Below are 27728 nucleotides of genomic sequence, written 5' to 3'. Positions count from 1 at the left end.
GAGTCTGAGCTGTCCCCTTCACCCTCCTTTCAATTATACCATCACCACGTTTTCTGCCGCAACGACACCCATCTGTCTCTACCTTGCTCTTGACTACGATAACCTCAGGACTCTTCTTGCCCGTCTCTGCTGCAGCAAGACTGAAGAATACAACGGGATTCACATTACTGCGTTACCTTGCTTACCTTGTCTGCTATGCTTGCTCCAACCCCTACCGGAGACTACGTGTCGTTTAGACCTTCAAGACGCGACGAAAGCGTGCCAAACTCTCGACACTCCGCCTTTGAATCGCCACCACGTCTTGCAGGACATCCATTTGCTCATTCTACGCCTTTGCTTACGCCTTCGCCGCTCCGGCGCCATGCACCTCCGACCGCAGAACCGATGGACATGGACGACGTCTTCCAATCCCCCCTGCGCCCTCCATCCTACACTCACCGGCCCTATCTAGCTCGGTCACCGCGCGTCCACTTTGATGCACCCGCCGAGGACGACCATCGTCACCAGCAATCGGTATATCATTCACCTTCATTCGTCCCGCCGCCATCCACCTCCCCCTTCGTCGTTGGTCCGAGCTTCCGGACTCCGGCTAGGGGGTCCACGCCTTCTCTAGAGACGCCGGACCGTCCCATTCTGTCTCCGAAGCAGGTCAACACCTTGCTCTCCGCTCTTATCGGCACGAATACTGACCGAAAGCCGGCTTCGAGCATGTGCGCCACGCCGCAACGCGAGCGTACTATGACCCCTCTCTTGATTACGTCTAGCACAAAACGTGAAGGCGATTCTGCGTCTGTGCCCTTTGACCGCCTGGCTCCTCTCCCAGCTCCCCGGTTCACCCCTCGATGCCATCCCAATAAGGCTCAGACGGATATGCGCTTGCGAAAACAAGAGAAAACAATGACCATGCTGCAGATCTCTGACTCCCAGCGAGGATCGGATGTCGATAGCGACTATGACACTGAATTAGAGTTTGGAGAGCCAGAAGCAAGCACACGAAGGCCGCTTCTCAGTGACAGTGATACGTCGCGGCTTGGTGCTAAGGTGAAGGTGAAGGGCAAGAGACTGGAATTAGTCCGCTCACCGGCTTATGATCTATCGATTCGCAAGAACGAAGACGTCGCTGAGGCTGTGTCTCCTGGGAATCACATCACGAAGCGACGGGCACGCGCCCGACATGTGTCCTCAGAGTTGTTGGAGTCAGCGCAGTTTTCATCCGCCGCATGTGTGACTCAGGTTTGTCTTCTCTCGCATCGGGGCCGTAATCGAGGTTGACTAGTCTTAGGTTAAACCTGTGCTACAACACGCCCATCACGGCCACAGCCTCAATGCTGTCTCGCCTTCTCCCACTCAACTCCATTCCCGTCATTCTGCAAGCTCCCTCGACATTTTGGTCTCTCGTTCCTCTCGTGCTCGACCGACGCCGAGTATTCTTCCCAAGCTGGATACACAGACGCAGCCTCCCAGGCCACGTACCTTCGAAAGAATGGCTAGTGCGGCTACTCTTTTCTTCGGCCCAACCATTCCGGACCCGAGGAAATCGAAACCCGCATCTGACACAGGCACAAACACATCATCCGGCCGTAAGAAAGCTGCGAGCAAACGGTTGCATGCTCGTAACCGTCACAGCTATGCTGGTCGAGCCTCGAACAGCACTAAGTGGAGAGATGACTCTGATGCATCTTCATCGCTGAGTTCTTCGCCGAATCGACGCAAGCGCGAGGACGATTCTGAGGAAGAACGCTTCTTTAACAGCTCTGACACTACCTCGTCGAGCTCTAGCATGCGTGAGGGTATTCCAAGTCCGAAGAAGAAACAAAAGCTCAGTGCGCCGTCTCCGCTTCTCAAGAAGTTCCGACCACGGGACTCAGGTGTCGCTTTCAATTCGAGCGATGATGATGGACAACCTGCCCGCTCATGTAGCCGTCCCGACCTGCTGCCTATGCCACGTGCGTCTACGTCCGTGAGCACTGTCAACTCGGAGGAAGCCCTCCCCACGCCCAGTTTCGTACCCAGTGCCACTTCAGGATGGCCCGCTGCAGATACTACCCTTGCGCGTTCGGACGATGAGTCCGCAGAGGATGTGAACGCGGTCATTCTCCGTACTCTGATGACGGGTTCCAGCAATGTAGCTGAAGGGCACAAAGGACCCAAGAAGGTACCTGGGACGCCTGTCAAGAAAGTGAAGACGGCGAACATGATGGTGAGGCCGTGGCAGAGCGTCATGGCGTCCAAGGTTGGACATCTCGACTTCGACAACAATGTGCCGAAAGGTGGAAGGGCAAAGTCGAAGCCTCGCAAGAGCATGCCTGCGGCCTTCCCGATTCTCGAAAAGGAGAATCGTGCCGCCTTCAAGATTCCGAAGTTGTCCGTAGATTTTGATGCTGACGATGACGACGAGGACGTGAGTCCCATAGCTCTTCGACGGGGCAGGTACGAGGGCTTGAGCCTTGGCCGTGGTTCACGACCTCAGTCATCTTCAAGCCGGTCTGTAAACGACTCAAAGGGCGGCAGGATGCACATGCATCTGCTAATGCACAGGAGCAGTAGCAATTTCTCCAGCGGCGGTGAAACGCCAATGGCAACCCCGACCAGATCAACTGTAAAGGGTACGTACGTACTGTCACTCAATAAAGAATTAGTTTTCACGTTTGTCGTGGCTCACTAGATTGGAAGCTTCTACCGCCTCGCCTGACGCTATCCCCCGTCAAGAGACAAACACAAGTTTCATCGCAAGAGATTGCAACGCCTACCGCCTCGGCGGAATCGGCTGGATACGATTCGCCTAGCGTTGCAGCGTCCGTCCGACACCAACGCGCTGGAGCATCGATGTTCCCTCAACCCACTCCAGTGCGCGCACCTTTGTTCTCCCGCCCGCACACTCATGCACACCCGGCGCGTCTGCCCATGTCGCATTCCTCTCCTGTCGTCAATTCGCGCGCCCGACTCCTGCCACCGAACGACGAAGAACAGCCAGGTCGTTTCAAACGCGACTTCGAGGAGGTGGACGAGTTGGGTACCGGAGAATTCGGGCGAGTGATGAAAGTGACATACAACGATGAAGTTGCCGCTTCCCTCGGTCAAGAGGGTCAGCTGTTCGCAGTGAAGATATCCAAGCGGTTCGAGGGCGCTAAGCATCGGTGAGTCTGGCTTGCCAATTTCAATTCTTATTCTTGCTCGGTTGTCGTATGATGGCGTTGATCCGCGGAGTTGAGTGCGCGGACTGATTGCCGCGGCTTCGTTGAATGATTGCTTAATTGCATCCTCGTTTGCCGGCGGTATGTCCTGCGGATCGACATGAGAAGCAAGTCGGCAGGCGTCCATCATATTCACCGTCTTTCCTTGTCTGTCATCATCTATGATTGCAAATACTAACTTTTCCCGCTCTATTGTGTTGCAGACTCCGTCTCCGTGAAGAAGTTGACATCCTTTCGCACTTATCAGCACGCGGCGGGCACCCGAACGTCCTCGCGTATATTGACAGCTGGGAAGAGGACGAGGCGCTCTACATCCGCACAGAGCTCTGCTCCCTCGGGAATTTTGCACATTTTCTGTTGGCGTATGGACGCGCGTACCCGAAGTTGGATGAGAGTAGAGTGTGGCGCATCCTAACCGAACTATCTGACGTACGTATATTCACTTTGCAGTTGCCGTGCGCAAACCATTGACGTGAATCTCTTTGCATCGTGGACAACAGGGTCTACGCTTCATACACGACGGCGGAGTCATTCACCTTGATTTGAAGCCCGAGAACATCTTCATTACAAGCTCTGGGCGGCTGAAGATCGGTGATTTTGGCATGGCGTCAATGTGGCCACGCCCGTTGCCTCCATCCAATGCCGTCGGTACGACTGCTTTCGAACGGGAAGGTGATAAGATGTATCTTGCACCGGAGGTCCTGCAAGGCCACTACGGAAAGGCAGCTGATGTTTTTAGCTTGGGTATCACCATCCTCGAGGCAGCCACCAACATTGTTGTTCCCGGAGAGTGCGTATAATCCATGTGGTCAACTGGAGCGTCCGCTGACGATGTTTGTAGGGGCGAGGCCTGGCACAGACTACGCCAGGAGGATTTCTCTCAAGTCGACTCGGGCCTCGTGTCCCTCAGCTTGGAGATGCGAGGGCTGATACGGAGTATGCTCCGCACGGATCCCGATGCGCGCATCGAGATACGTCTTGTCGCCGCGCACCCTGTCGTGTCCCGAGCTCGGGCAGCGATGCGGGCTGTCAGGGAAGCCGAAGGGGACGTCTTTGCTGCTAGTCCATTGGGCGCTGGTGGACAGGGTTTCCTGAAGGAGATCCTCCACAGAAAGCGAGGGGATCACTGATCCTCAGCGGCGCTTCCCGTTAGGGTGGTGTGTCTTTCGCATGGCATCCCGTTGTCTCCCTGTGCACTCAGGGATACCTGCTCGTTCCGTCGCGGCTCTGTTTATGGCCGTTGGTTTTGCGTACTCTAAGTCAGGTCCTGGCTCGCTCCTATTGTGTACGATTTTGGTTCCAACTTCATCGCCCTTGATTATACGTATGTAGCAACAAAGTCTTCCGTTTTCTTGTTTCATGGATAACATTGACATGTCTTGTCTTACCAACTCATTGTCTAATCTCTCGCAGACACATCGGCACGCTCTATTCAGGTCTCTGTGCATATATTCACAATCTGTACATACTCGGGTGCTTCTTGCATATGTGCAATGTACTAGAATTCTGATACTGCCAAGCTGTGAGCCCGGACACGCTGCAAGTCAGGTGAACCCATCGCCATCCATACGACCCTGTGAGTCTAGGATGAACGCATACATCAGTAGTGGAGCTTGAGCTTCGGCGCCGGTCCGCAGAACGCCACCATCAAGTCCGGAGTGATCGATATTGACGCGGACGTCCTGACTACATAAAACAATTAGCATTGCAAGCCACACGCAGCATTCTTACGAGCCAACAGATTAGCACCTTCAGGGTCCAGCCACGATGAGCTACTACGACAACCTGCACGCTCTCATGCGCATGTGCTAGTGGAGCTCCGTAGCAAATTGTAGACCTGCGTGACCACAGCTTCGCTGGCTATCCTCTGATTGACCAGCATGCGGCATCAGCCCACAGCCGTTTCTACGGCCCTCATTGGCTCGGAGACTTGGGCGGACGAATGTAACGAATGTTCTTCCGCAGTCTATCGACTCGTTCCCTGACGAGCGCATGCATGGATAAGCACGCAAACATGATGTGGGCCGACGCATGAGCTGGACGGGGACGGAGTAATACGAGATAACCATGGTACGGGACCCATCACCCCATGAATGTCCATCCCATCATCCAGAACGCTCCGTTAGGCAAACCTTCAACGATACGCAATCTTCGGCCCTGCTTCCATGCCGGCATTCGAGAGCGATACGACTGCGTCAGACTTCCAAATCCGTGTTCATCATCGATCAGCGCAGCACTGGATAGCGCTCTGCTTCATGCAGAGGTATCGATCGTACACCGTATGCATCCGACTTCCCTTCAAGCCAATTCCGCGCACAACGGAAGGATGCAGGCATCAAGACAGCTTGACGAACTAGTTAGAGTCGACAAACCCATCCGACGACGTCGGAGGCAGATGTCGTAGATGCTCATTCTACCAGCGCTCAAAGTCCATGAACGAAGCAGCAAGGGATCGTTGTGCGACGGAACATGAGCTGAGAGCACCCGGAGGTCGTAATCGCCGTATAACCACCGTGAAACGAGCCTAAACAGGATATCGTCCTTTGCATCGCATCGAGAAGTCATCGTGGAGCTCTCTGATGGCACCAGGTTCGCGGGACACGGCTTCTTGCCCAAGCATGAGGCGGAACATATCGTTGCGTCCAGGCACCACTGCCACTCCACAGGATCAATGACTGCTCGGAAGGCCACGGGTGGAGCGAACCACAATGGAGCGCATTCGTCGCCGCTGCTAATACGCTTCAGGGACATTCCTAGACCCTGTCAAGAAGAATTTATAGAACGTGAGACAAAAGGGGTGGCTCGCAAAACATCTCGCATTGGAGAGCTATTGCCAGCGGGGCATGTGATCGACTATCGTTCTTCCGCCAGCAACAGCCATGCGGAGACAATGCACACGCGAGTATTGTGACATAAGCGAGGCCCGTAGTCGGTGTCCAGTGGCGCCTGATATGTGAAACAGTCCACTAGTCCAGCGCTTTCTTGCACGCACTGCAGAAGTGCGTTATTGATACCGTAACATATTTATGTTCTCCAACAGGGTCGCCAATGGCTTCTTCGCTGCATCGCAACGGACGCGCGATGAAGATATGTGGAGGGCCTTACGTTGGACCGCGACCCGCGTGCAGTTTCGCTTACACCGAGCATGAACTGGCTCCGAAATTGCGAAAGCCGTGACCTTGTGCACCCGAAGGACTTTGCTTCCGGCCTGAGACTCGGGAAAGGGTCTTGCGCCGAGGCGAGTGATATCGGACCAGGTAATAGCGCCGAGTACCCTGAAGAAGTATCCTCCGATGGCTGGTTAGCCTAGAGAAGTCAAGTACAAGTAGCTGGTGCATCCAGAATGCAGAATTGTTTCTCTGGCAGTCAAGGGAACTCTGGACGATTTGATCCCAGCTCAGACACCAGAAGCGGCCGGTCCAGTGTTTCATCAATATGGAGGTAACGTCAGGCCATCACGGGAGTTTTGTCAGCACTTCCACCCCTGCGCTCACCGCTAGTCTGATTCCGCTATTGTTGATCAGCACGACATTCCATGCAGTGGCCTTGCTCGGAAACACCGATATCGGCGCATATATGGACGTCAAGGACAGCCCTTCGTTGCGGCGTGTCTCGGTCCGCGCGAGCAGGCACAACGCGTGCCTGGCCCAATGATGGTGCCCGACGCGGTGTGAACCTGACGGACATGACGACCTCTGCATAAAGACCTTGTGCCCAACCTGCTTCTCTTCATGTTTTCCAGACTGCTAGGGAGGAGATAAGTGGTAGGCAGAAGAGAAGAAAGCTCACGTATGAGGCATCAGAGAAGCAGACTTGAACGCCGCAGATAATTACACGCATTTGTATTAGGACGACTAGACATTCGCAAAAGCGATTGGTAGTGAGCGTGAGTCCCTAGTCGAGGCCGCGACTCACCCATACAGGCACTTCTTTGCTTGATAGACGGCCGACTTTACTATCTGAGGCCCTGCAGGAACGAGAGCGCAGCGCCACGTGGAGGTCAGATGGTAGATGGATTATATGCGCTCGCCAGAGTGCCTGTGGCCTTTCTCTGAACTGTGTGTTCACGGCAAGTACTGTCCCGCACCGTGACGAAAGCGCCCCGAGGTACAATCCTCCAGCACAGCCGGAGTGCATATCCGCCTATGTAGTTTCCCGGGTGCAGTGCGGACGCTCTAAACCCGCTGTGCGCCCGATACACGCCAATCTTCCGTGCTAATCGGACAGGGCGGGACGAGTTGTCATATGCATGCGCCTGGATCCAGAAGGCGAGACTGCGATATTACAGTCGGGGCCGTGATCGTCGTTTGGTTGTTGCATTCCACGACCGCTACGTCGCAAACGGCGGGAGTTCAACAGATACCGGGTTGATCAATTATGCGATGCTTATGCCGCTGCCATTAACAGAGGAAGGTGAGATGTGGAGCTAGTTATATGCGGTGAGTCGTCGCGGGACGAGCAAGTAGGCAAGAGCGATGCCAGAAAGAGTCATAGAGAATGAACTAGACGCTCACAATACACGTGCGTGCTGGGTCGTACCTTCTTGTATTCACCGTCGTCGAAAGGGAAGGCCCAAGGCTGCCTGTGCACCGTGTCAGACACCCTCCCGACGACGTCTACCATGGTTGCAGCCGGTGAGGCCCGCGACAACCCAGCGACGAACACCGCTCGCACGGATAGCCACACTGGGCGCGCAGTCGAAACACCATCATCCATGCCACTTTGACGATCATGCATTGGTGTTGTAGAGGTTTGCAGGAGCATCATCACTATTCCTGCTGGAGCCAGCTGCCCAGTTGCATGCATGATGTACCTGTGCTAGCTTCGTGCAACTAACTCACCTTTGTCACCGGGACTGGCAGCCTGAGGCTGATACATCAGGAAAACTCAAAATCGACTTCTGGTTCGAGAACCTCTTTACGACTTGTTCTTGCTGGTATTGGCTTATACAAGCGAATAAGTTCACGATAAATAGCTCCCAACCGCGAAAAAAGCTCAAAACAAGAAGGTTCTCAGACTTTGCCAAGCTTACTGTCTTTTTTTAGTGACGGCAAGCGGATAAAAGTGTCCTAGAGCGGATTTGAGTTTTCCTGGTGGTAGTTATGGAATCTCACATATACTAACAGAACTATAAAATTATTGAGAACATGGATGACACAGACACACGTAATCACACACAGCTCGGGGACATTACCTTCTCAGGTGGGAAGACATGGGAAAATGAATTTTGATAAATAGACCGAGGTGCTTTTCAGCTCGACACAGGACAAGGCCTCTGGGCGAAGGCCAACCTGCAGTAGACCTGATACGGCTCGGCAACCGTGTCAAGAGTAAAAACCATCCGAGTCTATCTCCCTAACTCTACATATTGGGCCCAACCGGGTATGTAGCATGCAGACTATTACGACACCGTCGTAATCGAGACGCAGCCTTAAGCTTAGCACCAGCCATCATTCGCGCCCGGTAGCCTACGCGAACGCGAAACGCATGGCGACTCTGCGAGAGAGTTGGAAGAGCCAATCAATGTGGGGCGAGCTGCCGGCGGCCCGCATGACATTGTATTGCCTCGGATATGCTTTCGGATGCGCTCGGGGATACGTCTCATCTGGCCATTGCATAGTATACGAAGCGACGTCGCCGCGGCTCGGCCAGCAAACATTGAAAATTTGATCGACTCTTGCGGTCCTGAGCACAAGTTCTGCGCCTTCGTCCTGTCGTCCTCGCCAAGCACGCGTATCCCTCGCGTAATGAGCTTTCCATCCGACCAAGTGCTCGCTATTCGCAAATCGACGCAATAAGAGGCTGTGCCTGCAAATCCCCGACCCCACCCGGGCCCAGCATCGCACTTTGGCACGACACCATTCTATCCGCAATTTTGTTCCTGTTTCTGCACCTCTGCGTTGCCAAAGATGATATCCCCGCACGCATACAGCTGGTCTCGTACCCAGACGTCTTCACTGTAAATAAAAAAAGATGTCTGGGTACGAGACCAGTGTTATGCCTGTCTTAGACTCTCAGAAGACACTAGATAATCTCTGGCGGTCTGGAATGCCACTATCACTAGCGCAGAGCCTGCGAAAAGCGATAGGACAACCCTCCTCGAGTCGAGACCCGAGATGACCACGCCACATCGCAGGCTGTATGTAGAAGCGGGTACCAAACGGGGTGTGTGTCGCCGGACGCGGTGAGTCGACGCAGAACGAGGCAATAGCATTGCCAGGACAGCCGGATAGGAAGCGCCACAATCTGCAAGGCGAGGCGAGGCTGCTTGAGATGCGATCAGGACAGCGCAAATGCAAAGAAGAGAAGAGCTGATTAATTATTGAATGCTTCTGGTCGGGGACGTGCCCGATGTCGTGCGCGAGTGCTGATTGGCTGCCTGGCCCCGGAGTCGCCTCCTGCGAGACTCGGAGGACGCGGTTGGGCTGGAGGTGGCGACCGCGGATCGCTACGGCTGTGTCTCGCGGGTCGCCTCTGCGGACGTTCTGTGCACATGCTCGCGGACTCCGGATGTGCGGCACCCCGCAGGCGGACTCGATGGCGAGAAGTTACTAGTTGGTCGCTAATCTCTATTGTGTCCGAGGATGGGACGGGAAGGCGAGCGAGATAGGTGCAACTAGTGGATCACGGCACGTATGCAATTCAGTTATCGATATAGAATGATCCCCCAGCCAGAGAACGTGAGTTTCGCCGCCCGCGCCGCCGGCTACGCGGGGATTTGGGCAATTATCGCGCCCTCCGTACCGCTATAGGCGTCAGCAATCATGGCTGTCATCGCCGCGGCGGCGAAAAACTGGAGAGAAGAAGCGAAGTTGATCCCGCGGCATGGCAGAGGGCAGCGGCGAGGCTAATGCTAATCGTACGGGTACTGCGGTGCCTAAGAAGGGGAAGAGCAGGTGCGCATTTGGGGGTGAGCACGCGCCGGGTGTCAAACACAAGGTTGAGGTCGTGGCGGGCGCGATCGTAGGCGTGTGTGCGCTAGTCGCGTATGGCAGACGGGGATCAGGACCATGACCGGGGATGCGAAGAAGGGAAGCGAAGGCCCCCGCGGACGGCGAGCACATCAGGAGCGTATGGACCGCGCGGCGACTTATGGCTTCGCGTATGCACTTGCCGATGCCAGATGACGCGGATGGGAGCGGGAACCAAGGTCATGTTGCGAGTGCGCTGATGGTGGGTAGGTGCGCAGATGGAGGAAGCTCGAGAACCTAGCTACACGCAGTGGCTACGCTGAATGGAGGAATTATTCGGACATTGTGACGCCGAGGGAATGCGATGGCAGCGGAGAGTTGGAGTTCACAGGAGTGGCGAGGAGAGGCTGGGATGAACCGACGAGGTGGCGAGCAACAGTGATCGGGTCGAGGATGGCCCGGAGAGCGCGCGTTACGTAAGCACTGCATCTGCGATGATCTGGCGATCCAGACCGTGCGTGCTTGTTCCGGCAACTGCCCCGCGGCACTGAGTCCCATCACCAGCTCAGCTCACAGATGCACCCAGAGATGCTCTTCCTCCACCCGCTCTTCGTCGGCTCATCTTCGCCTGCGCCTCTCCTCGTCCCGCCCGAGTCCCCCGCCCTCCTTTCTTCCCTCCTCCTCCTCCTCCCCCCCTTCCGCCCTCAAAATCACGCCCTCACGCGTCGCCCGCGCCGTCCCCGCGACCTGTCGCTCGTGCTTGGCGAGCCACCAATCACGCCGCTGACACCCGCCATCACTCGCTAGCCCATTTTCAGCGCGTCCCCCGCCCGCACAGGCGCCCTCCTCTCACCTGTCCCCTGGCGACCACCTCTCGCAGCTGGGCAGGATCTGTCGCGCATCGCCCGTCTCTCTTTACATACACAGACCCCGTCTGCCCCGTCGGGATCCTCCAGCTCTCCTTTCTGTCCTGTTTACTTCTGCATCTAGCCCGTCTCGTCCTCCTATACCACTCCGCTTGTCCACCGCGTCATAGTCGTCCCGCCCTGTGCCTGCAGCGAGAGACCCCTTGACACGCGCACACAAGGACTGACGCACGCCCACCCGCGCACACACCACTGCTCGCTCTCCAAGCAGCCCATGCAATTGCTCCCGCCGAGCCAATCTGCATCCCTCCAGACGCCCTGCTCCCAGCTGATTTCTCGGCTCGTCGCTGTCCGGGTGTGATATCTAGCGTCTCTGCCAGCCAAGCGTGTCCTTCCCTCCCGCTAATCGCCGCCTCAGGGACGCACCACGCAGACGAGCCCTGCCTATTCAACACCTCTATTGCTCCCGAAAGCACACATCATTCGCCCGATCGCGTAGCCTGTGGCTCCTCCATCGCGTCTCGCCTTCCTGCATATAAATGGATCGCTCGAACCTCCCCGGCGGCATACTGCACTCGCTCCCTCCAGCGCACCGCCTTCCTTCAGCTCAACCTGCGCTCTACTCGCTCGACGCGTATCCCGCGCAGAGACACCTCCCATCCCAGCCCCGGCAGCTTGCGCAACCGCCCACGCCGTCGCAGGTCTACTCTTATCCCTCCTCGCTCACCGATCTCCCATATCATCCCGCACCGCCTCCTCACCATCGCTCCCACACCGCCCCCGCTGCACCATACTTCCCCCAGGATTCCTACGCCAACCGCGCGACGCACCTCACACCCGCGACGACGTGCGTGCCCTCGCTCATCCCCCCGGGCATGGACCCCGCGCGCGTCGACATGCGCACCTTCTATCCCTACACGCCGAATGAGGTCAAGCACCGCAAGCGCACCACGCGCGCGCAGCTCAAGGTGCTCGAGGAGGCTTATAGCAAGGAGACGAAGCCGAACGCAAGCCTTAGGAAGGAGCTTGCGGAGAAGCTGAATATGACCCCCCGGAACGTCCAGGTGCGTACTGACCATCCCGAGGGCTGCATTCCATTACTGAAGAAGTCTACCTTCTATGTACTGACCAGGTTTGGTTCCAAAATCGCCGCGCAAAGACGAAGAATCAGAACAAGAAGCGGTTTGCAGAGAATCAGCGCTCAACATCCTCGTCCACTTCCACACGCAGAAACTCTCTCAGCCCGCCACCCTCACCCATCATGCCCTCGCCAACATACGAAGAGCTTGATCTTCCGCCTCAGAGAGACGCACAGGGGACTATGCGTCACGAGCGGGACCGCTCTGGCTCGGGCTCGTCATCAGGCGGGTCGACAGGCTCAGCAGACACGGCGATGCCCGGTCTCGACGCGGAACCCGATAGACGATTGAACAGCGTCACCAGCTCAAGCTCGGATGCGACCACGAGGAGCCGCTCGGCGCCTACCAACGAAACTGAGATGCCATCTGCGTATCCCGCTGATTCCCTGTCCCCGCAGCTGCAGTACCCTCTCACTCCCCCTAGGCATGCCGGCATTCGCCATCTCCAGCATCTCCAGCAAAATCTTATGCAGCGCCACGTGTCTATGCAATCTCGCTATGGCCTCGGCGGCGCGCTGGACGAGACTGTCCGCTCCGCATATGACCTTCGTCGCCAATCTATGCCCAACCTCTTGATTGCATCGTCCTATTCGAATCTCTCACCGGTTGCAGCACACCACGCGCACGACGTCGGCTCTGGCGCAGGGTACGACCCGCTGCGGCGCGCGTCGATTGCGATCCCACAGGACACGCACGCGCTTCGGCTGAGCAGGCACCCGCTCGCGCACGTCGCCGCGCTGGTGAACGAGCACGGGGCTCACACTGCGTATGATGCTCCAGCGCAGGCGGGCAGCATGGCGGCGCCGAGTGCGAGGCACGTGATGGGCGCATATGCGGTACCGACGCGGACGGTGGGCCCGCCGATCGATGGACCGCTGCCCACACCCGACTACCACTTTGGTGAGCCTGTTGCGCAGTACGAGCCTGCGCCCCAGTCGCAGTACGAGTATGAGAGCGGCGCGAACTACGGCGCGGTCCCGAATGCGAACATGGACGGGCACCGGGGCTCGTTCTCGAGCGATGACAGCGCGTATGAGAGTTACTCGGCGGGTTATGGGTCGAGGTTTAGTAGTTTTGCCAGCGTTTCGGGGAGCGAGACGAGCTGGACGAGTTATTATGGTAGTGAGGAGGGCGGGTCTGCTGGAAAGGAGAGTGAGGCGGACCTGGAGAACAGAAGGGGAAGCTGGTGAGTGTCGTCCTTTGGAATGTTCTGCTGCCTTGGGCCCTGGGCTGGTGCGATCCGTCCATTTGACGTCTTGTGATGATCGTGTGGGGTTAAGGAGGGCTTTGACAGCGCATATATGCGCGCTTGTTGTGCGTGGGTTGACATGCTGATGATACTGTCTGTTAGCAGCACGTCTGGGCCTTTCCTCGAGATGTTCTCGTGCATGGGCGTCAGAAACGACCAGTCCGGCGCCGCTCTGCTCTCTTACTCCCAGTCGCACGCGCATTCGAGTCCGAGCCTCCTCCCTCTGCCTGAAGAGCAGACGCAGGAAAGCGACGGGCATGATGTGGACGTGTATTCGTCGCCGGCGTCGAGCGTCGAGACGTGCGTGGCGCCGCCTATGCAGCGCTCGAGCTCTAGCGAGTTGGCGCATGCGCTGCGAGGTCCTGAGCAGCAAGAGGTACGTCGTGGTGCCTTTGCCTTGCGTGTGTGTGTGCGCTAACTTTGTGGTCATGTTTGTCCCCGTGACGTCTGCAGACCGTGCTTGACACCAGTATGCAGTACTTTCTCCCGGCCGGGTTCGAGTATGCTGATCCTCCTCCGGCAGAGGCTGGCACCTGCAACACCCCGCTGAGCGTCAATGTCACCATCGCCGGCCACGACGGCGCCGACTCGTACTCCTATCATCAGCAGCAGGACCACTCGCTGACGAAGGGCCCTGTGAGTTATGTGGAGAGCTACGACGTGGCGACGTATCCCGAGGGCTACGACATGGACGCCTATGCGTACGCGGCGACGACGCAGCAGTCGCCGGACCCGGCATACGAGGGCGGTGCGATCGAGCTGACCGGAATGCATATGTGTGTGCCGGCGAACCAGGGGCTGCAATATGTCGGGTTCGGGTCGTACGGGCAGACGAGGTATTCGTGACCTGTGCGATGGGACGCTACGATACCCTTGTCCTTGTTCGTGGACGGTGTTGCCAGGTGACGGATACCCTCGCACGAGTCGCACTTCGCCTTGTTATGCGGCGAATGCTCGGTCGTTCGTCGTTCGTTGTGCGCACCATCCTATCGTCTTTCGCCGTTCGCCATCCGCTACCGCTACCGCTGCCGGCCGCGTGCTGCATTATTGTTTGCTGGCTACTATTGTCTTGCCGTGCCCCGCGTTCGTATGGGCGGCGCTCGGACCTTTCTCTCGTTGTTTCATCCTGCTCTCTGTGCTTCTTTTCGATATCCAGATTTCCACTTCGCCAGCGGCCGCCGCGCTGTTGTTGTGCAACTAGCTTGTTATCTTGCTCGGTATCTACGTGGACGTTTTTCATCTGTGCATCGATCCGTACGCTCATCACACTTTCCCTTGTTTCTCCTCGAGCCCAGTCTCTCTTTGCCTGCCTGTTTCTTTCTCGCTGCGTCTGCATCGCGGCCATCTGTCGTTTACCTATCGTTTTCTTCGTTCTGTCCAGCTGCATGTGCGTTGGCTTTCGGTAACATACTCACGTTATAGTTCGCGGTTTGTGCTTGCCTGTGGCGTTCAGGCTTTTTCTGCCATTGTCGTCGTCCGTGCCCTTTATGGCAGCGTCGCGATATTGCTCCGCGTTGGTCGTCGAGGGTTTGCTATATGCTACCTTTGCTGACGAAGTGCGGTACGTGTTCGTGCTGTGCTTGGGGCTGCGGTGAGGGGCTGGCGTTGGCGTCGATGTGGTGGATGTTCCTGGGCGAAGTAATGTACATAGTGCTTGTAGTACTAGAATGGAAGTCGGTATCTTTCGTCGAGTGCAAGTTTTGTTTCTCTCCACTGCATCCGGTATTTTTCTGCTCTTGACTGCCGGCTGTGAAGGAGACCGTTTTATGGGTGTGTATTGATCCTTTTATGTGATGCTGAATTTTAGTGCAGGCATTCAACATGGGCTTGTTAAGTAGCGGAAGATTTTATATTGGCCTTCTTCTAGGCTTTCTTACCTTCTGGCGACTTATACATGCATAGATGCTGCCGCTGGGAGCATTTAGCCAAGTTTTCGAAAGTCGCATAGTGAGTACTATCCATGTGTATCTGGATCTGTGTAAATGCTGTGCATCTGACAACATGTGGGACTAGCAATGTAGGTCTGCTCCGCGCGTGGTACACGGAAGTGCTGTCTTCGAAGTGGACTTCTGGCTCAGGATCCGAACTTCTTTCGTCGTCTCTTGCGCCTCTGTATTCATGTTTGACTATCTGACTTCACGCTTCATCCGACGCGTCGAGCTCGCACTGGACAGTCTCTGCAGATAAAGACATCATTTTTCGGCTAGCAGTCTCCGATTACGGTACGTAGGTATGCCATTTCGAATTGGTCTCAGTCAATGATGTTGATCGACATGATCGGCCATCATTATTAGGCTGACATTAACAGCTATGACGGGGCTGATTCACAACTGCGGCCAGCCTCCGAAAAACAGCGTTTAAATTCATCCGCTCACGCTCCATCTGTCCAGAAACCTCTTGACTACCATCACCCATCATGCTCATCCTGCCTGCTCTTCCTCTGCTCACTTATTTCTTGGTCGCCCTAGCTGGCATCTACCAGAGCTGCCAGTCTGCTTACATGAAATTCGGATACCCATGTCTGGGTGGGCCGTCAATGTATATTCGACTCGACGGGCACGTTCTTTGCTTCCTGTCTGAAATAGCATACTGACGCGCTTGCAGCGGACATGCCATGAAATCTGCGTTGTGGTCTACTAAATGGCTGGCTGGCCGGGTGAGCTATGTGCGCACCGATGATAGACCCTCTATCATCGCCGGAGACCCTTCATGGTATGCGGCCGTCTCTGAGGCCGAGATATTTGGCGAGCACTTCGACTACATCCATCGTTCTCGACAAGCCCTGGACGATGACACTCATCTCTCGATGGCATTCGCGACGTCCACGGTCAGACTCCTCACGTACCCGTCAGCGGCTGCCAAAGATAAAGACGAAACGGGCCAACACGAACGGCCACAGCCCAGTTGGTCCCAACACCTGGAGCATCTTCAGCGTCTCCAAGAGCTCTATATCTCCTCGCTGGACTTTCCAGCCGTTGCAGCCGATGCGATATGGTTGACCAACGTATCGACGTCAACGTCGACATCAACTGCGTCTACTCCCTCTGCCATGGCCCTGGCATTTTCGGAAATATCGGAAGACCAAGCCGGACGAGAGGAGGGAGCCCAGAGAGACCCATAAACCAGGATAAGTGGTTCTGGCTCGGAGCAGGGCTGGCGGTGCTGGTCATTGTCTTCGTCGAGCTCGTGTATCCGGGGGACGGGTACGTGTTCTTCTTTTCTCTGCGTCACAGTTGCCGACGTCGTTCAATATTGTCAGCCACAAGCGAATGCTAAGGAGAAGATGCGCAAGAGATATGCCATGGTGTCCTCGTCGGACGCGCCTATGAATGGATCATTCTCACCGTCAGTAGCGTCCGCACGCCAGAGTGGACGTCCGAGAGCCATCCGACGCCGCTCAATCACTCCCATATTGACGTACTGATCGTTGTCGCGGAACTCGATAGTTGAGGTCATTATTTGGAATAAAATAAAATACAAGGCCATTGTCGAGCAGGCGTGCGCACGCTCATCTCTCAATATAAGTAAGCTATTCACTCCGCTCCTGCATTTTACTGTGCTCACAGGCTGGTAGGTCACGATGGATAAAGACGGTAGTGTGATGCTGAGGAGTGGGGATTTCCATTGAACTTATGTCCGGGAGAGAAGCATGTCGTCAGATCATATGGAGGTGTCATAGCGTTGTTGAAGTCGATCTCTGTGCTGGATACATCTGGCTATATTTTCACGTTATAGTGTGCTGGCAGGAATGAATCAGCGAAGGGTATTCTATAACGTCGCATGATTGCTAGAACGATTTGGTAGCTTTATCGAATCCCGGAAGCTCCTGCGCCTAGTGCGGTTGGTCAGGCAAATGTCGTGGACATGGTGACAGTACAAGAGCGAATCGCTTCGCTGCTCGATGCACAGAGCAGACTTCGGCTGAAATGGTCGTGCGCATGTACATATTGAAAGGAGGATTCGATCGAATCCTAGAAAATCAAACATGGGGCACTCAAGATGCCTCATGATATTTTCCTATGAGGACTTGTTTCCGAAGAACACGTATAGCTCGCGACGTTTTCATGTCAAGTTTCAGAGCATGTTCAACTCCTGCTTCATCTCATACGACTATAGAGCAACACACTCACCACGTCTGCGAGCCGATGATCTCCGAACGCGTGGCAAGTTCCGCAACTTTACCGAACGATAGAGAATGATGAAATGCTCTTGCAAATTACGCCACAGCACAGTAAGACATAGTTGGAGCCCGTCCTTTGGAGGGATTCACGTCTTCTGTGGTCGTCGGTCGAGTTCTCAATATTCACATCCTCAACAATAGCGGGAGAAGCGTTGCTGTATCCGAGTTTCATCGTATCCTTTGTCTTGGTAAGTCGCCGAAAGAGACATTACTTGAATGCATTTCAACTTCTGCGGTAGAGGACGATGCACATTCAGTCCCGCCGATAAGCAATGTTGTCCAGTAGGCAATGTGACAGTGCACGCAAATTAAAGCAAGCGCTGTCGAGAACGGAGGCCTAAGCGGCCATCGAGCTGGACCATGTACTATATTGCCGCGTGATTCAATGTCCGCCTGGGTCCCTCATTTCCCGCCTTCTGTGAAGCCCTCTCTCCGGGTGTTCTAGTCGGGAACATTGTTCTCTCGCACAAGTGGCAAATTCCAGGCAGACCTCTACCCAGCAAGTTCTTTCCTTTTGTTATTTTTCAGGATCAGATGTTCACGAGCTGCAGCAGCCTTGCATGGCAGCATGTCGCGAGTATGTCGCGCGATGGGGAGCCAGCTACTTACTACAGTCTTCAACCGGTCCTTTGTACGCTCAATGTTTTCGAAATTCCTGTACAAGGAATTTTCACTTTCACCTCAAACAAAGTATATAGATTTATCAAGCACATCCACGAGCATATTGTAAGAATGTTTCAGAGCAGAGGAATGAGAAATGTGGTGTACAAAAATAAAAGAAGGCAATATGGTCAAAATGCGCATCTCCGACTCCTCTATACACTTGTCACGCATAGTCACGCTCTCGCCACAGTGCTTGGAACTCAGCGCTCAGCCTCAGAATCCATTGTGCTCGACCCATCTGCATCTCTCTCATTGTCGCTGGCATCGTTGTCGTCAATTTTCGCCATCTTTGGCTTGAGAGCGGCTTTTCTCAAAAGGTCCACGAAACGGTCTTAAGGACCTGTCACATGTGACGTCACTTGACAGCACGTGACAGCACTCGCTGGGCCCCTCCTCTCCAGGGATAAATCGCCTCCTGTGGTTGATACACACACGCTATCAGCTCATTTGGGTGCAGACATCATGCCTCTTGACTATAGATATATTTGGCATGTTGATCTTTCAGAATTTCTCTTGCTGCATGCTATGAGAGCCAAAATAAAATTTCATAAAAAAGCCTTGAACAGAAAAAAATGCCATATTGCAAAAGAACAGGCATACCACCTGCATCTTGTCTTATGGACCATAAATCCTCTAACCAATAGCTACATAATATATTTTTTACTGAGCAATTTGACCTGAAAATGAATGAGAAAAGTGCTTCTGTATAAAGGACTGGTAGTGTATAAAGGACTGGTTGAAGACTGTGCGAAACCTTCAGCCACAGGTGCGATTCCCGGGCACGTGGCTCATTACAGTCTTCTGACCACAATCGCAGTCTCTTTGAACATACCGTGCACCTTGCTGTAATCTGACCTCCATCGAGAAGAGGTGCCTACAGGTATGCCTTGCTTATTCTGTTAACCTGTGATCGTTATTCACGGCATCATTTCGCTAATCGGCTGGTCGCGTCCGCTCAACATGCATTCCAGCCTTCTCAACCTTCTCAGAAGTTGGAAGCGTAAATTGTGTTCTTGGCTTATCATCATGGACATCTCCCACTCTTACTCAGATTATTGACACTTGCACATCCGTTGCAAGCATTTTCGTGCACTATGCTGCAGCATCGCGTTGCTGATTCCTCTCGACTTTCGATTGCATGTGTGTTCTCTCTGTCCCCAGTATCCGCGTCGAGAAGCGTCTGATGAAATTTACGTATCTGTGACCTCGACAGTTACACATCCATTTCATATTAATGAGTTCTTCGAACTCACGCCACACAGCAATGTCGTGAGCCGCAACACGTTCCAGGGTCCTCTGCGGGCGGGACCAGGTGGCAATGGTAGGGCCTTTTTTTTTTTTTTTTTAATATACAATTTATATCCCGCCCCGAAGGGGCGGTCGGAGGTGTGTAAATACATGTCTTGTAACAATGGAGGACCAGACGCATCTGGGGGCGAAGAAGCTTAACGTACGGACACCAGGTCCCCACGGATGCAACAGAGCAGGCGTATAGTAGAAGGGCACGAAGCCCGGTAAGCTGTGTCATGGACCACGCAAGCGCCGATAACCTAACAAAATGCATATGCCTAACCAAACTCGAAAACGGCGCTGCGGTCAGTCCGTTGACTCGTTAGAAACACTGTTTAAGGGGAATCGAACCCCCAAGATACTCCCACCAAACAGTCCTCATTCACCGCAGAGGCAAAGTGGCGTGCGGGGCATGGTGACCAGTTGAACATTGAGGGGGAGCCGGCTGGACCAGGGTTAGTGAATTGCACAACGGCGGGCTGAAGGGTGGAGTGAGTTGGCAGCCAAAGAGATGTCGGGGCAGAGGGAAAGAACTGAGGGAATCAACAGAATGAATGGGTGACGCGCGGTGAACCCTACCACGCAGCAGGCTGGATAAAAACTGATCCCCTGCATTTAAGTGTTGCTACGCCGGCATGTGGATCCCATATTCGGTGCAGGCATGCCTTGTGGTGACGGAGGGGAGCAGACGGGGGGTGCTAGAAATGGAAAGAAAGGAACGTGGGGGGAAATTAAAGTCGTACTCGCCCCTACATAGCAACATCGGAGTCGCCAGCAGCGAGCAGCACGGGGCGCTCGAGAGAAGAGTTCGGAGCGGGGCCAGCGTTCCGGAAAGCGGTGCGTTTGGGGCACTGGTCGGAGTCGGCGTGGTGGAGACCACGGCAGTTCATGCAGCGCACGTGAGTGCAAGGGTCTGAGGTGGCGCGATTCTCCTTCGCGAACATGGCGCACCGAGCGCGGTGCACCGATTCTAGATGGCGGCCGGCGCACACACGGCACCGGGGTGGCTTCGTACAGCCTGCAGAGAGGTGGCCGAGTCCCCAGCACCTCGTACACTGCCGGAGGCGCGGCTTCTCACGCCAGCGTGACGTGGTGACGGGAGTACCGAAAGCGAAGAGGGGGGTCTGAAGGAGGGCAGTGAGGATGGAGCCATCCGGGTCTTCGAATCCGAGGACCACGGACGAGCGAGCACCGTCGATTTGCTCAGGTCAACGTGCCCAGCGCGGAGGTTGGGTGATGCGAAGGCGCGCAAGCACGGGGTTCTTGATGAGCTCGGTCAACAGGGTCGACGTCGAGTGGACAGCGCCGCCAGGGGCTGCCTGGGTGCTGACATTGCCGATGAGAATCCGAGACCACTTGACGTCCCTGGAGACATAGTGATCCGGGTCGAGCTTGAGGGCAGCACGGAGGGTCGGGAGATGTTCGTCAATGCGGCGGTAGGATGTGGCAGGAGGGAAGGCCAGGACGATGTTGCCAGAGGAGCTCAGATAGACCGCAAGTGCAGCCAGTCCTCCAGCAGTTGGAATCGCAGCCAGTGCTGCATTCACATCACTGACCAGTTGGGCAGGGGGAGTCTGAAGCAAGTGGACCGGCGCGGAGCCAGTAAAGCGAACCACGTACCGCAAGGGCTCTGCAACCTGCTTGGGCTTAGGAGCCTTCGGGGTAGCGGACGGGTTCGGAGTCGTCACGGAAGGAGCCGGACGAGGTTTAGCGGCTGCCGCCGCGTACGAGCACTTCTGCAATGGTAGGACCTACATGAACAAATAGTGCGTCCACAGATTACCTTGCGATTGCAAGGTCTCTGCAGGTCGGGAATGCGCACAAAAACTGCTCAAGTCTTTGTACATGTTTGTGCACATTCTCATGCCACCATTATTTACCTTAATCGGTTATTGCTTATTAATCTACCCCCTACGCGCGTGCTATCGCCCGCTGTTAGCTAGCTACGCTTGTGCTTTATTTCTCAGACTTTCATCTCGAGCTATGCAGATGGTTGCTGTTGACCGCTGTTTGTGATGCTTGTGCCTTACCCTGTTACACTTTCATCTCAATGGTATAATCATAATCTCGACTACTGATTAATACATCAGGATTACAAATGTTACTGTATGTACCTTTTACCTCTATAACTGCTATTGCAAACATTTTTATCTTCGGTTCAAGCCGGAATTACTTGTCATCAAAACTAGTACGTTTGTGCTACTTTGAGTTTGTAATGATACATCTCTAGCATATGCCTGCACCAGAGCTTTTCACTCGAGAGATCGACATTAGATTAACAATTGCTGCCCATTGCTGCCATTTGTGTTATAATGCTACATGCTTTTACATCACGGCTATTCAGACAATTGCTGTTGACTGCCATTAAATATGCCTACATTGTAGTTTGTGCCACCATGCATCTGTCTCTCTGTCTAGATTGGCAAGTCTTTCATCTTCTAACATGAGCTGTTCATCATGCCCTCCATAAAATATCCTTTCATCGAAATCTCGCAGCAGCCTTGTCGACCCCCTTTCTGAGCTCCGTGACAATGCAACATACAAGTTAAACAGGCTCAGGTTGCCTGTCGGTGGTTTCGCTATGTCTATAATGACATAAGGAAGAGTCTGACCTTGAGCACGATAGTCGGTGAATGCATATGCTGCTGTCAGTGGCAGCTGTCTTCGAAGCACATTAAGTTTAACAGTTCGATGTTCTGGCCCTGCACCCATGAGATTGATAGTGAATGATTGCTCCGCAGGCTCTATTGAGATCTCCGCTTCTCCCAGCCCCTGTAGCTGGGTGACTCTTGTTCTTTCAAGATGCACAATGATGTATGCAGGCATGTGAGTGAGCCGTACAACTTGTTCATTGCCCACAGGCTGCTCATCTGGATATAAGACGATCTGTGTTATGGTTCCACGTGCACCGTTTGTGACATCGAGATCAGTAGCGAGGTTCAGGGTCACCATCACCTTCATACCCACGGCCAACTTGACTTCATAAGGTAGCTGCCTCCTTTGCTTTTTACGTTTGCTGCTGTGCTGGAGTTCTGCAACTGCAACTTTTTCATGGATATTTAGTGATCGTCCTCGGATTGTGTCTTCTGCAGGGCATATAAAAATTTGCTTTTGCTGATGCTGGCAGTGGCGCTTTAATGCAGCATCATTCCATTCTTCCCGAACACCATGACGGGGGTTGACCAGTGAAGCTGAATTCCAGGGAGATGTGGTGAAATCGGTAACTGGACAGGATTCATGTCCAAGTACTAGTTGTTTTAGCATTTGAATGTCGCATTCTCGGACATCTCCTATGCGCAGATGCTGAAGAAAATCTAGCCAGACTGGGTCGCTCACGCGAACCTGTTCCTTCAGTGTCACAACAACATGAAACATCTCATACAATGCTCGACCAGCTCGTGCATCTTCTGAATCTTGTCCTGTTGATGTGCTTGGATAGTAAAGTGCTGCACTTGCAGGTTGTGAAACAGGAGGAAATTGATGAAAGTCACCACATATGATGATGTTGATACCTCCAAAGGGTTCATTGTTTTGTTCCTGCCCTGTGGGACATGCACTGATGTTGTGTTCTATGTGTGCAAGCATTTCCTTTGAAATCATGGATATCTCATCGATAATAAGATATTGCTTTGTGCACCAGAACTCGCTGAGTTTCTTCCGCTTGTGTTCTGACATCTTTCTTCCATTGACATTGATACCTGCGATGGTGTGAGTGGTTTTTCCATCGATCACAGATGCTGCTATTCCTGTGTATGCTGCCTTTGCAAGAGAGTCTTCTGCTGACTGATGTTTGAAATGTTCAGTCACAGTTTGGATAACCCTGGATTTTCCTGTGCCACCTTCACCATGAATTAACATTAACAGCTGTGGTGGTTTGTGCCCTGCGAGTGTCTGATTGAGGTGCCATGTGATGATGTCATATGCTCTTTTCTGATCTGTGAGCAGCTCCGATTGATCCAATGCCTCTAAAGCCTTATGTGTGAGAACTTCCACTGATGCACCCTCCTCGACACCACCTTGATATGCAACCACATCTCCGTTATCATCATCTAATCCATTTGTCGCTGAGTAGGTCAGGTTCAGTTATTGTGCCTGTCTTTGCAGCTCTGCATTCCACGCTAGCAAGTGCTGTATGTCTCCTTCATTAGCATTTGCAGATGAAGGTAGACACTCATAGTCACCATCGCTGAATACTCCAGCCTTGTGGCCAGCTTCTACAGCCAGTATGCCATGTATACGCTCCCTTGTGTATTTGCTGGCTGTCATGATGGCATTGAGTGTCTCCTCGTTGTCCCTTTCATGGTCCATTACATTTTCAGTGCGACCGTCTTCATCAACATCCTCCCAATCAGGGTCATAGTCCTGCTCATGGACATCATCTTGATTTGAATCTGATCTCTGTTTGTTGTGTTCACGTTCTGCATGCTCTACTGCACTCGACTCACAACGGTGATAGTGTTGAATATTGGAGATGATATGATGAACCTTGAGAGGAGTGTCTTCTTTGCTAACAAACTCATCATATGCTGATTCCCATGACTGATCATCTCTCTTGAGGTCATGCAATGATCGCCAAGGTTTCACCAGCAACAGCATGGAAGCACAGTAAAATTTTTGATGTTGAGGGTCAGGATCATCTCGGCGAGGAAAATACTTGCCCACAAAGTTTGGCAGGAAATTGTGACCCTCCGATCAGATGATGCGAACCATGGATGCATGTTTAGGATGTTCAGGTTTGTATTGCACTCTTGTGTTTGGTGGCCGCCCACGCCACCTCTTCTGTTGTTCAAGGCATCTTCACTGCTATGTGACTTGTGACTCTCATATGTGTTGACAAAGAAATCAATGATATTGCAGTTCTCCAATGATTCACCTCTCAGACGATAGTCAGTGACTTGATTCCTGAGAATTAGTCTTTGATTGTCATCGAATCCAAGTCGAATGGTATGATCTCCTTCCTAGATGCCAATGAGTTATCTGATCATGCTTTTGTATAAAATAATATACTCACATTTTCGTTGATGACTCCATGCTCATTACGTCCTGTTGAGGAGTCTCTTTCGGGCTGACCTAATCTGGTTTAAGTGTCAGTAAATGAATTGAATGTATCTGAATTCAGTTGACTTACCTGTCTACTTGATTTAACGAGCTATCATGTTGTTGCATATAGTGAATGAATGTTGACCAGTAGATTGGTTCATAACGATGAGAGCATATGGTATCACCCCACCCCATTAGGTACATCATTACGAGAGGTGCAGCAATTTCTTGTTGTCCATTCATTGCATGTATACAGCAAAACAGCATGAGCTGGTTTTGCTTCTGAACATCTCGAATGTATGAGGACTCCTGAACTCGAAATGCTGATGACTGAGCCAGTAATGCTGACATGTTGTGGTGGCATCCCTGCTTCTTAGAAGCATACTTTGTTTCATAGAAGGTGATATTTTCAGAGTCACGTCCATTTGTGAGAATCTTGATATCATTGTTGCACCTGGCTGCGACCGATATATCTGGCTGCCAACAATTGAAGAATCCAAATGTTCGCTTTGGTCCCCAATTGCCATCAGCATCGACCCAGTTATCTTGAGCCAGTGGCCATGGTGCACCTCGCTTGCATGCCTTTGGACCTTTTTTCGTCAAGCATTTGTTTCTTGAACAGGTATGAACCTGTTTGGAGCGCACGACCTGTCTCTCGAATGATGCAAATGAATTCTCATACAAGGGCTGACTGGGATCAGGAGGGCGATTATATGCAATCTCCTTCTCTGGTGCAGCTGCCTTGATTGCATCTTCTGATTCAAAGCCATCCAGATGGGCCTTAAGCACATGTTTGATGTAATTTTTCATGTGTTCACGAAAGCTCTCTTGATCCAGCAGCTTTACCATCTCATCAGCAGATGGTGCATTCTTCAGCCAAACAAACATGTGCAGGTGAAGCGTTCCACGTCCTTGAGATTCAACAACACCAAAATATGCACTGAGATGTCCCAGAACACCCATTTTGCTTATAACCCTTTGACCACCCTCGACGATGTGGATCTGAAACAGAGTCTCCAATACTGTCTTGATCAAAAATCGAAAAAACTCCGCAGCAGCCATGGGATCCTGTGCAACATTTGATGCACATTGATTTCTGTCGGGTCCTATCAATGGATTAAATTGGTCCATGTTGATCTGTTCTCCAGTGAGAATTTGGACAATGGGATCATGCAGATCATCGGGATTGATGGTGAGCCACAATGTTGGTGGTGAAAGATGGATTGAAGTTGACCAGATTTTGCTGCGTAGACGATATCGTGCCTCATCTGATCCCATCACTCTACCTCCAACTGCATGTACATGCTTCTTGAGGAGACACACTGCTGGATTGCTGATTGGGTGATTCATAGATTCCTCCTTCGCCGCTCGTTGCAAGTTAGACAGTGTGATACTGGACAGAATTCGAGCATCCCTGTCAAACTGATGACGGCTGATTTGAATGTGAGCTGAGTTAATGGCCTGATGCCGTTGCTCAATTCCAAATGTCAAAAATGAAAATGAGGGATGCCTTCGAAATCGACCGTCATAATACTGCAAAGTCCAGCGGACATGGTCGATGAATGATATTCGCACTGGTCTTTCTCCTTCTATCCCTCCCACACCATATGGAAACAGTGTTGGGAATGCCTTCTCAAACAGGTTGTCATTGTTTCTCTGATCCTCGCCTCTTTGTGGCTGGCCAAAATCACGAAGTGGATGTCTGCTGTGTCTCACGAGGTATTGGCCTTTCCTTCCGTCTTGCCAGGAATTCTCGACTCCCCATGACATCAGTTCATCGCAGGAGATGCCATACATGTCCGTGTCTGCACCAGCAATGTAACGCAGTGGTATGACATCAGGGTCATCAGAATCGTTATCTGCAAATTCATGTGTTTGGTCAATTATTTGTCAATCATGCACTGTGTGATGAACTTACCCAGCTCGTTTCGCTCTGCTTCATCAACTGACTCTCTGTTCTCTGAGGGAACATAGTTGTCATCCTCTGCATCAAGCATTCCAACATCTTCATTTTGACGTGTTACCGCAAGAAGCTCATCTGGCACATCATCTTCAGGCAGGGCGTCCAGTCGATCGACACTGATCTCGATGTCATGATAATATCTGTTGTGTGCTTTGAGCCATCGAAGAGCCTCAGCAACAACGGTTCGTCGTACTCGATACGTTCTGTGCAAGGCTTCCTTTCGTAGACGTCCCTTTCCGACGAATGTAATGGCAATCAGATGTGCAAGAATTGCAGGCGATCGAGGCATCAAATTTCCTTGAACCATGTCTGCGACATAAGGCTCCAACTATTTATACTATTTACACTCCTGAGGTGTAAATAAATAGTATATAGTAAACAGTTATCTATATGTTATATAAACAGTTTATATAAAGTTTATATAGTTTTTTTGGTCCCGTCTTTTGATGGAGTTTTACTCAACTGTGAGCAGCCTCTGTGATTGTTGAGGCCTTTAAGGACCTGTTTGCATCAGCAAGCACATGACAGTGAGCAGAAAACAAGCATTCAATGTCAACACTTGCACCAGAAATGACCAGAAAATCTTATGTCATACAAAAATGACAAGAAACTCATGTTCATGAGCCTATATGATGATAAACTGTCAGTGGTGACTGCAGTTAAACACTATGACTTTCAATTGGCTCACTGTTGTGCTGTCAAATCTAGCAATTGTGCACTCAATAGCCCTATATCATCATAAAACTATTTATACTATATATATACATCTATTTACTATGTACAGGCCCAACTATAAATAAACAGATATAGTAAACAGTTAAAACTATGTAACATAGTAAATAGATAGAAATGTTGGAGCCTTACTGCGACATACAAAGGATTGAGAGCAAAGCTAGTCACGTTCCCTTTCAGTGCAGATTGCAGGTGAACATTTTCACATGGGTCTTTTGGAAAGAGCTTTACTGTGAAGACCCTCGGGTATGTGAGCGCAATTAGCTGTGCTTCTGGAAACGTGAGCGTCGCCAGCTGCCACGGAACTTTTCCGACCCATAGATTGTTGGTGAGAGAGTATGCCGGTGGTAGACCTCCATGTCGTTCGTTGCCGAGCTCCTGTAAACAAGCCCTGCACACATCAACGGCACACTCTCCTTCCCTTTCATGTGTTGCCTCAGGCAGCAGCAATAGGCCCTCGATCAACTCGTGGTATGGCATGGATTGTCGAGGAGCCAGCCG

At 52.7% G+C, this 27728-nt stretch overlaps 7 protein-coding genes across 7 annotated transcripts; 4 read left to right on the top strand and 3 right to left on the bottom strand.

Moving 5' to 3' along the window:
* Positions 1–32: 32 nt before the first annotated feature.
* LAESUDRAFT_697300 (uncharacterized protein) lies at positions 33–4733 on the top strand. Its single transcript, XM_040906304.1, has 6 exons — positions 33–1233; positions 1283–2606; positions 2666–3137; positions 3398–3623; positions 3695–3984; positions 4036–4733. The coding sequence occupies exons 1-6, from the start codon at positions 196–198 to the stop codon at positions 4322–4324; spliced, it is 3639 nt and encodes a 1212-aa protein (XP_040766130.1). The 5' UTR covers positions 33–195; the 3' UTR covers positions 4325–4733.
* Positions 4734–10019: 5286 nt separating this feature from the next.
* Positions 10020–10912, top strand: LAESUDRAFT_757626 (uncharacterized protein; the record flags this gene model as incomplete). Its single annotated transcript, XM_040912334.1, has 3 exons — positions 10020–10165; positions 10223–10371; positions 10692–10912. The coding sequence occupies 3 exons, from the start codon at positions 10020–10022 to the stop codon at positions 10910–10912; spliced, it is 516 nt and encodes a 171-aa protein (XP_040766129.1).
* A 289-nt stretch (positions 10913–11201) lies between these two features.
* On the top strand, positions 11202–13453 carry LAESUDRAFT_64995 (uncharacterized protein). Its single transcript, XM_040904209.1, has 2 exons — positions 11202–12035; positions 12104–13453. Exons 1-2 carry the CDS (start codon positions 11511–11513, stop codon positions 13298–13300), a joined length of 1722 nt encoding a protein of 573 aa, XP_040766128.1. The 5' UTR covers positions 11202–11510; the 3' UTR covers positions 13301–13453.
* Positions 13454–15973: 2520 nt separating this feature from the next.
* Positions 15974–16480, top strand: LAESUDRAFT_811476 (uncharacterized protein; the record flags this gene model as incomplete). Its single annotated transcript, XM_040914314.1, has 1 exon — positions 15974–16480. The coding sequence occupies one exon, from the start codon at positions 15974–15976 to the stop codon at positions 16478–16480; it is 507 nt and encodes a 168-aa protein (XP_040766127.1).
* A 3127-nt stretch (positions 16481–19607) lies between these two features.
* LAESUDRAFT_723893 (uncharacterized protein) lies at positions 19608–20550 on the bottom strand. Its single transcript, XM_040908503.1, is given in 3 exon segments — positions 19608–20190; positions 20213–20234; positions 20254–20550. The coding sequence occupies 3 exon segments, from the start codon at positions 20434–20436 to the stop codon at positions 20108–20110; spliced, it is 288 nt and encodes a 95-aa protein (XP_040766126.1). The 5' UTR covers positions 20437–20550; the 3' UTR covers positions 19608–20107.
* A 1336-nt stretch (positions 20551–21886) lies between these two features.
* Positions 21887–22102, bottom strand: LAESUDRAFT_621957 (uncharacterized protein; the record flags this gene model as incomplete). The annotated part of the gene is made up of 1 exon (XM_040903284.1): positions 21887–22102. A coding segment is annotated over one exon (216 nt), but the record flags the coding sequence as incomplete, so codon positions are not given.
* Positions 22103–23200: 1098 nt separating this feature from the next.
* On the bottom strand, positions 23201–23437 carry LAESUDRAFT_605749 (uncharacterized protein; the record flags this gene model as incomplete). Its single annotated transcript, XM_040903115.1, has 1 exon — positions 23201–23437. A coding segment is annotated over one exon (237 nt), but the record flags the coding sequence as incomplete, so codon positions are not given.
* Between the last annotated feature and the right edge of the window lie 4291 nt (positions 23438–27728).

The sequence above is a fragment of the Laetiporus sulphureus genome, assembly GCF_001632365.1.
Source record: "Laetiporus sulphureus 93-53 unplaced genomic scaffold LAESUscaffold_11, whole genome shotgun sequence".
Classification (NCBI taxonomy): domain Eukaryota; kingdom Fungi; phylum Basidiomycota; class Agaricomycetes; order Polyporales; family Laetiporaceae; genus Laetiporus; species Laetiporus sulphureus.
This window is presented reverse-complemented; position numbering and strand designations above follow the sequence as displayed.

What these genes read in the sequence shown, in the direction of transcription:
- LAESUDRAFT_697300 (XM_040906304.1), top strand. Translation starts at nt 196, where the DNA reads ATGCTTGCTCCAACCCCTACCGGAGACTACGTGTCGTTTAGACCTTCA. An exon ending in CCGCCGCATGTGTGACTCAG is followed by an intron (nt 1,234 to 1,282) that starts GTTTGTCTTCTC and finishes GACTAGTCTTAG; the next exon opens with GTTAAACCTGTGCTACAACA. An exon ending in TTCGAGGGCGCTAAGCATCG is followed by an intron (nt 3,138 to 3,397) that starts GTGAGTCTGGCT and finishes ATTGTGTTGCAG; the next exon opens with ACTCCGTCTCCGTGAAGAAG.
- LAESUDRAFT_64995 (XM_040904209.1), top strand. Translation starts at nt 11,511, where the DNA reads ATGGATCGCTCGAACCTCCCCGGCGGCATACTGCACTCGCTCCCTCCA. An exon ending in TGACCCCCCGGAACGTCCAG is followed by an intron (nt 12,036 to 12,103) that starts GTGCGTACTGAC and finishes TGTACTGACCAG; the next exon opens with GTTTGGTTCCAAAATCGCCG.
- LAESUDRAFT_723893 (XM_040908503.1), bottom strand. Translation starts at nt 20,436, where the DNA reads ATGTTCGCGAAGGAGAATCGCGCCACCTCAGACCCTTGCACTCACGTG.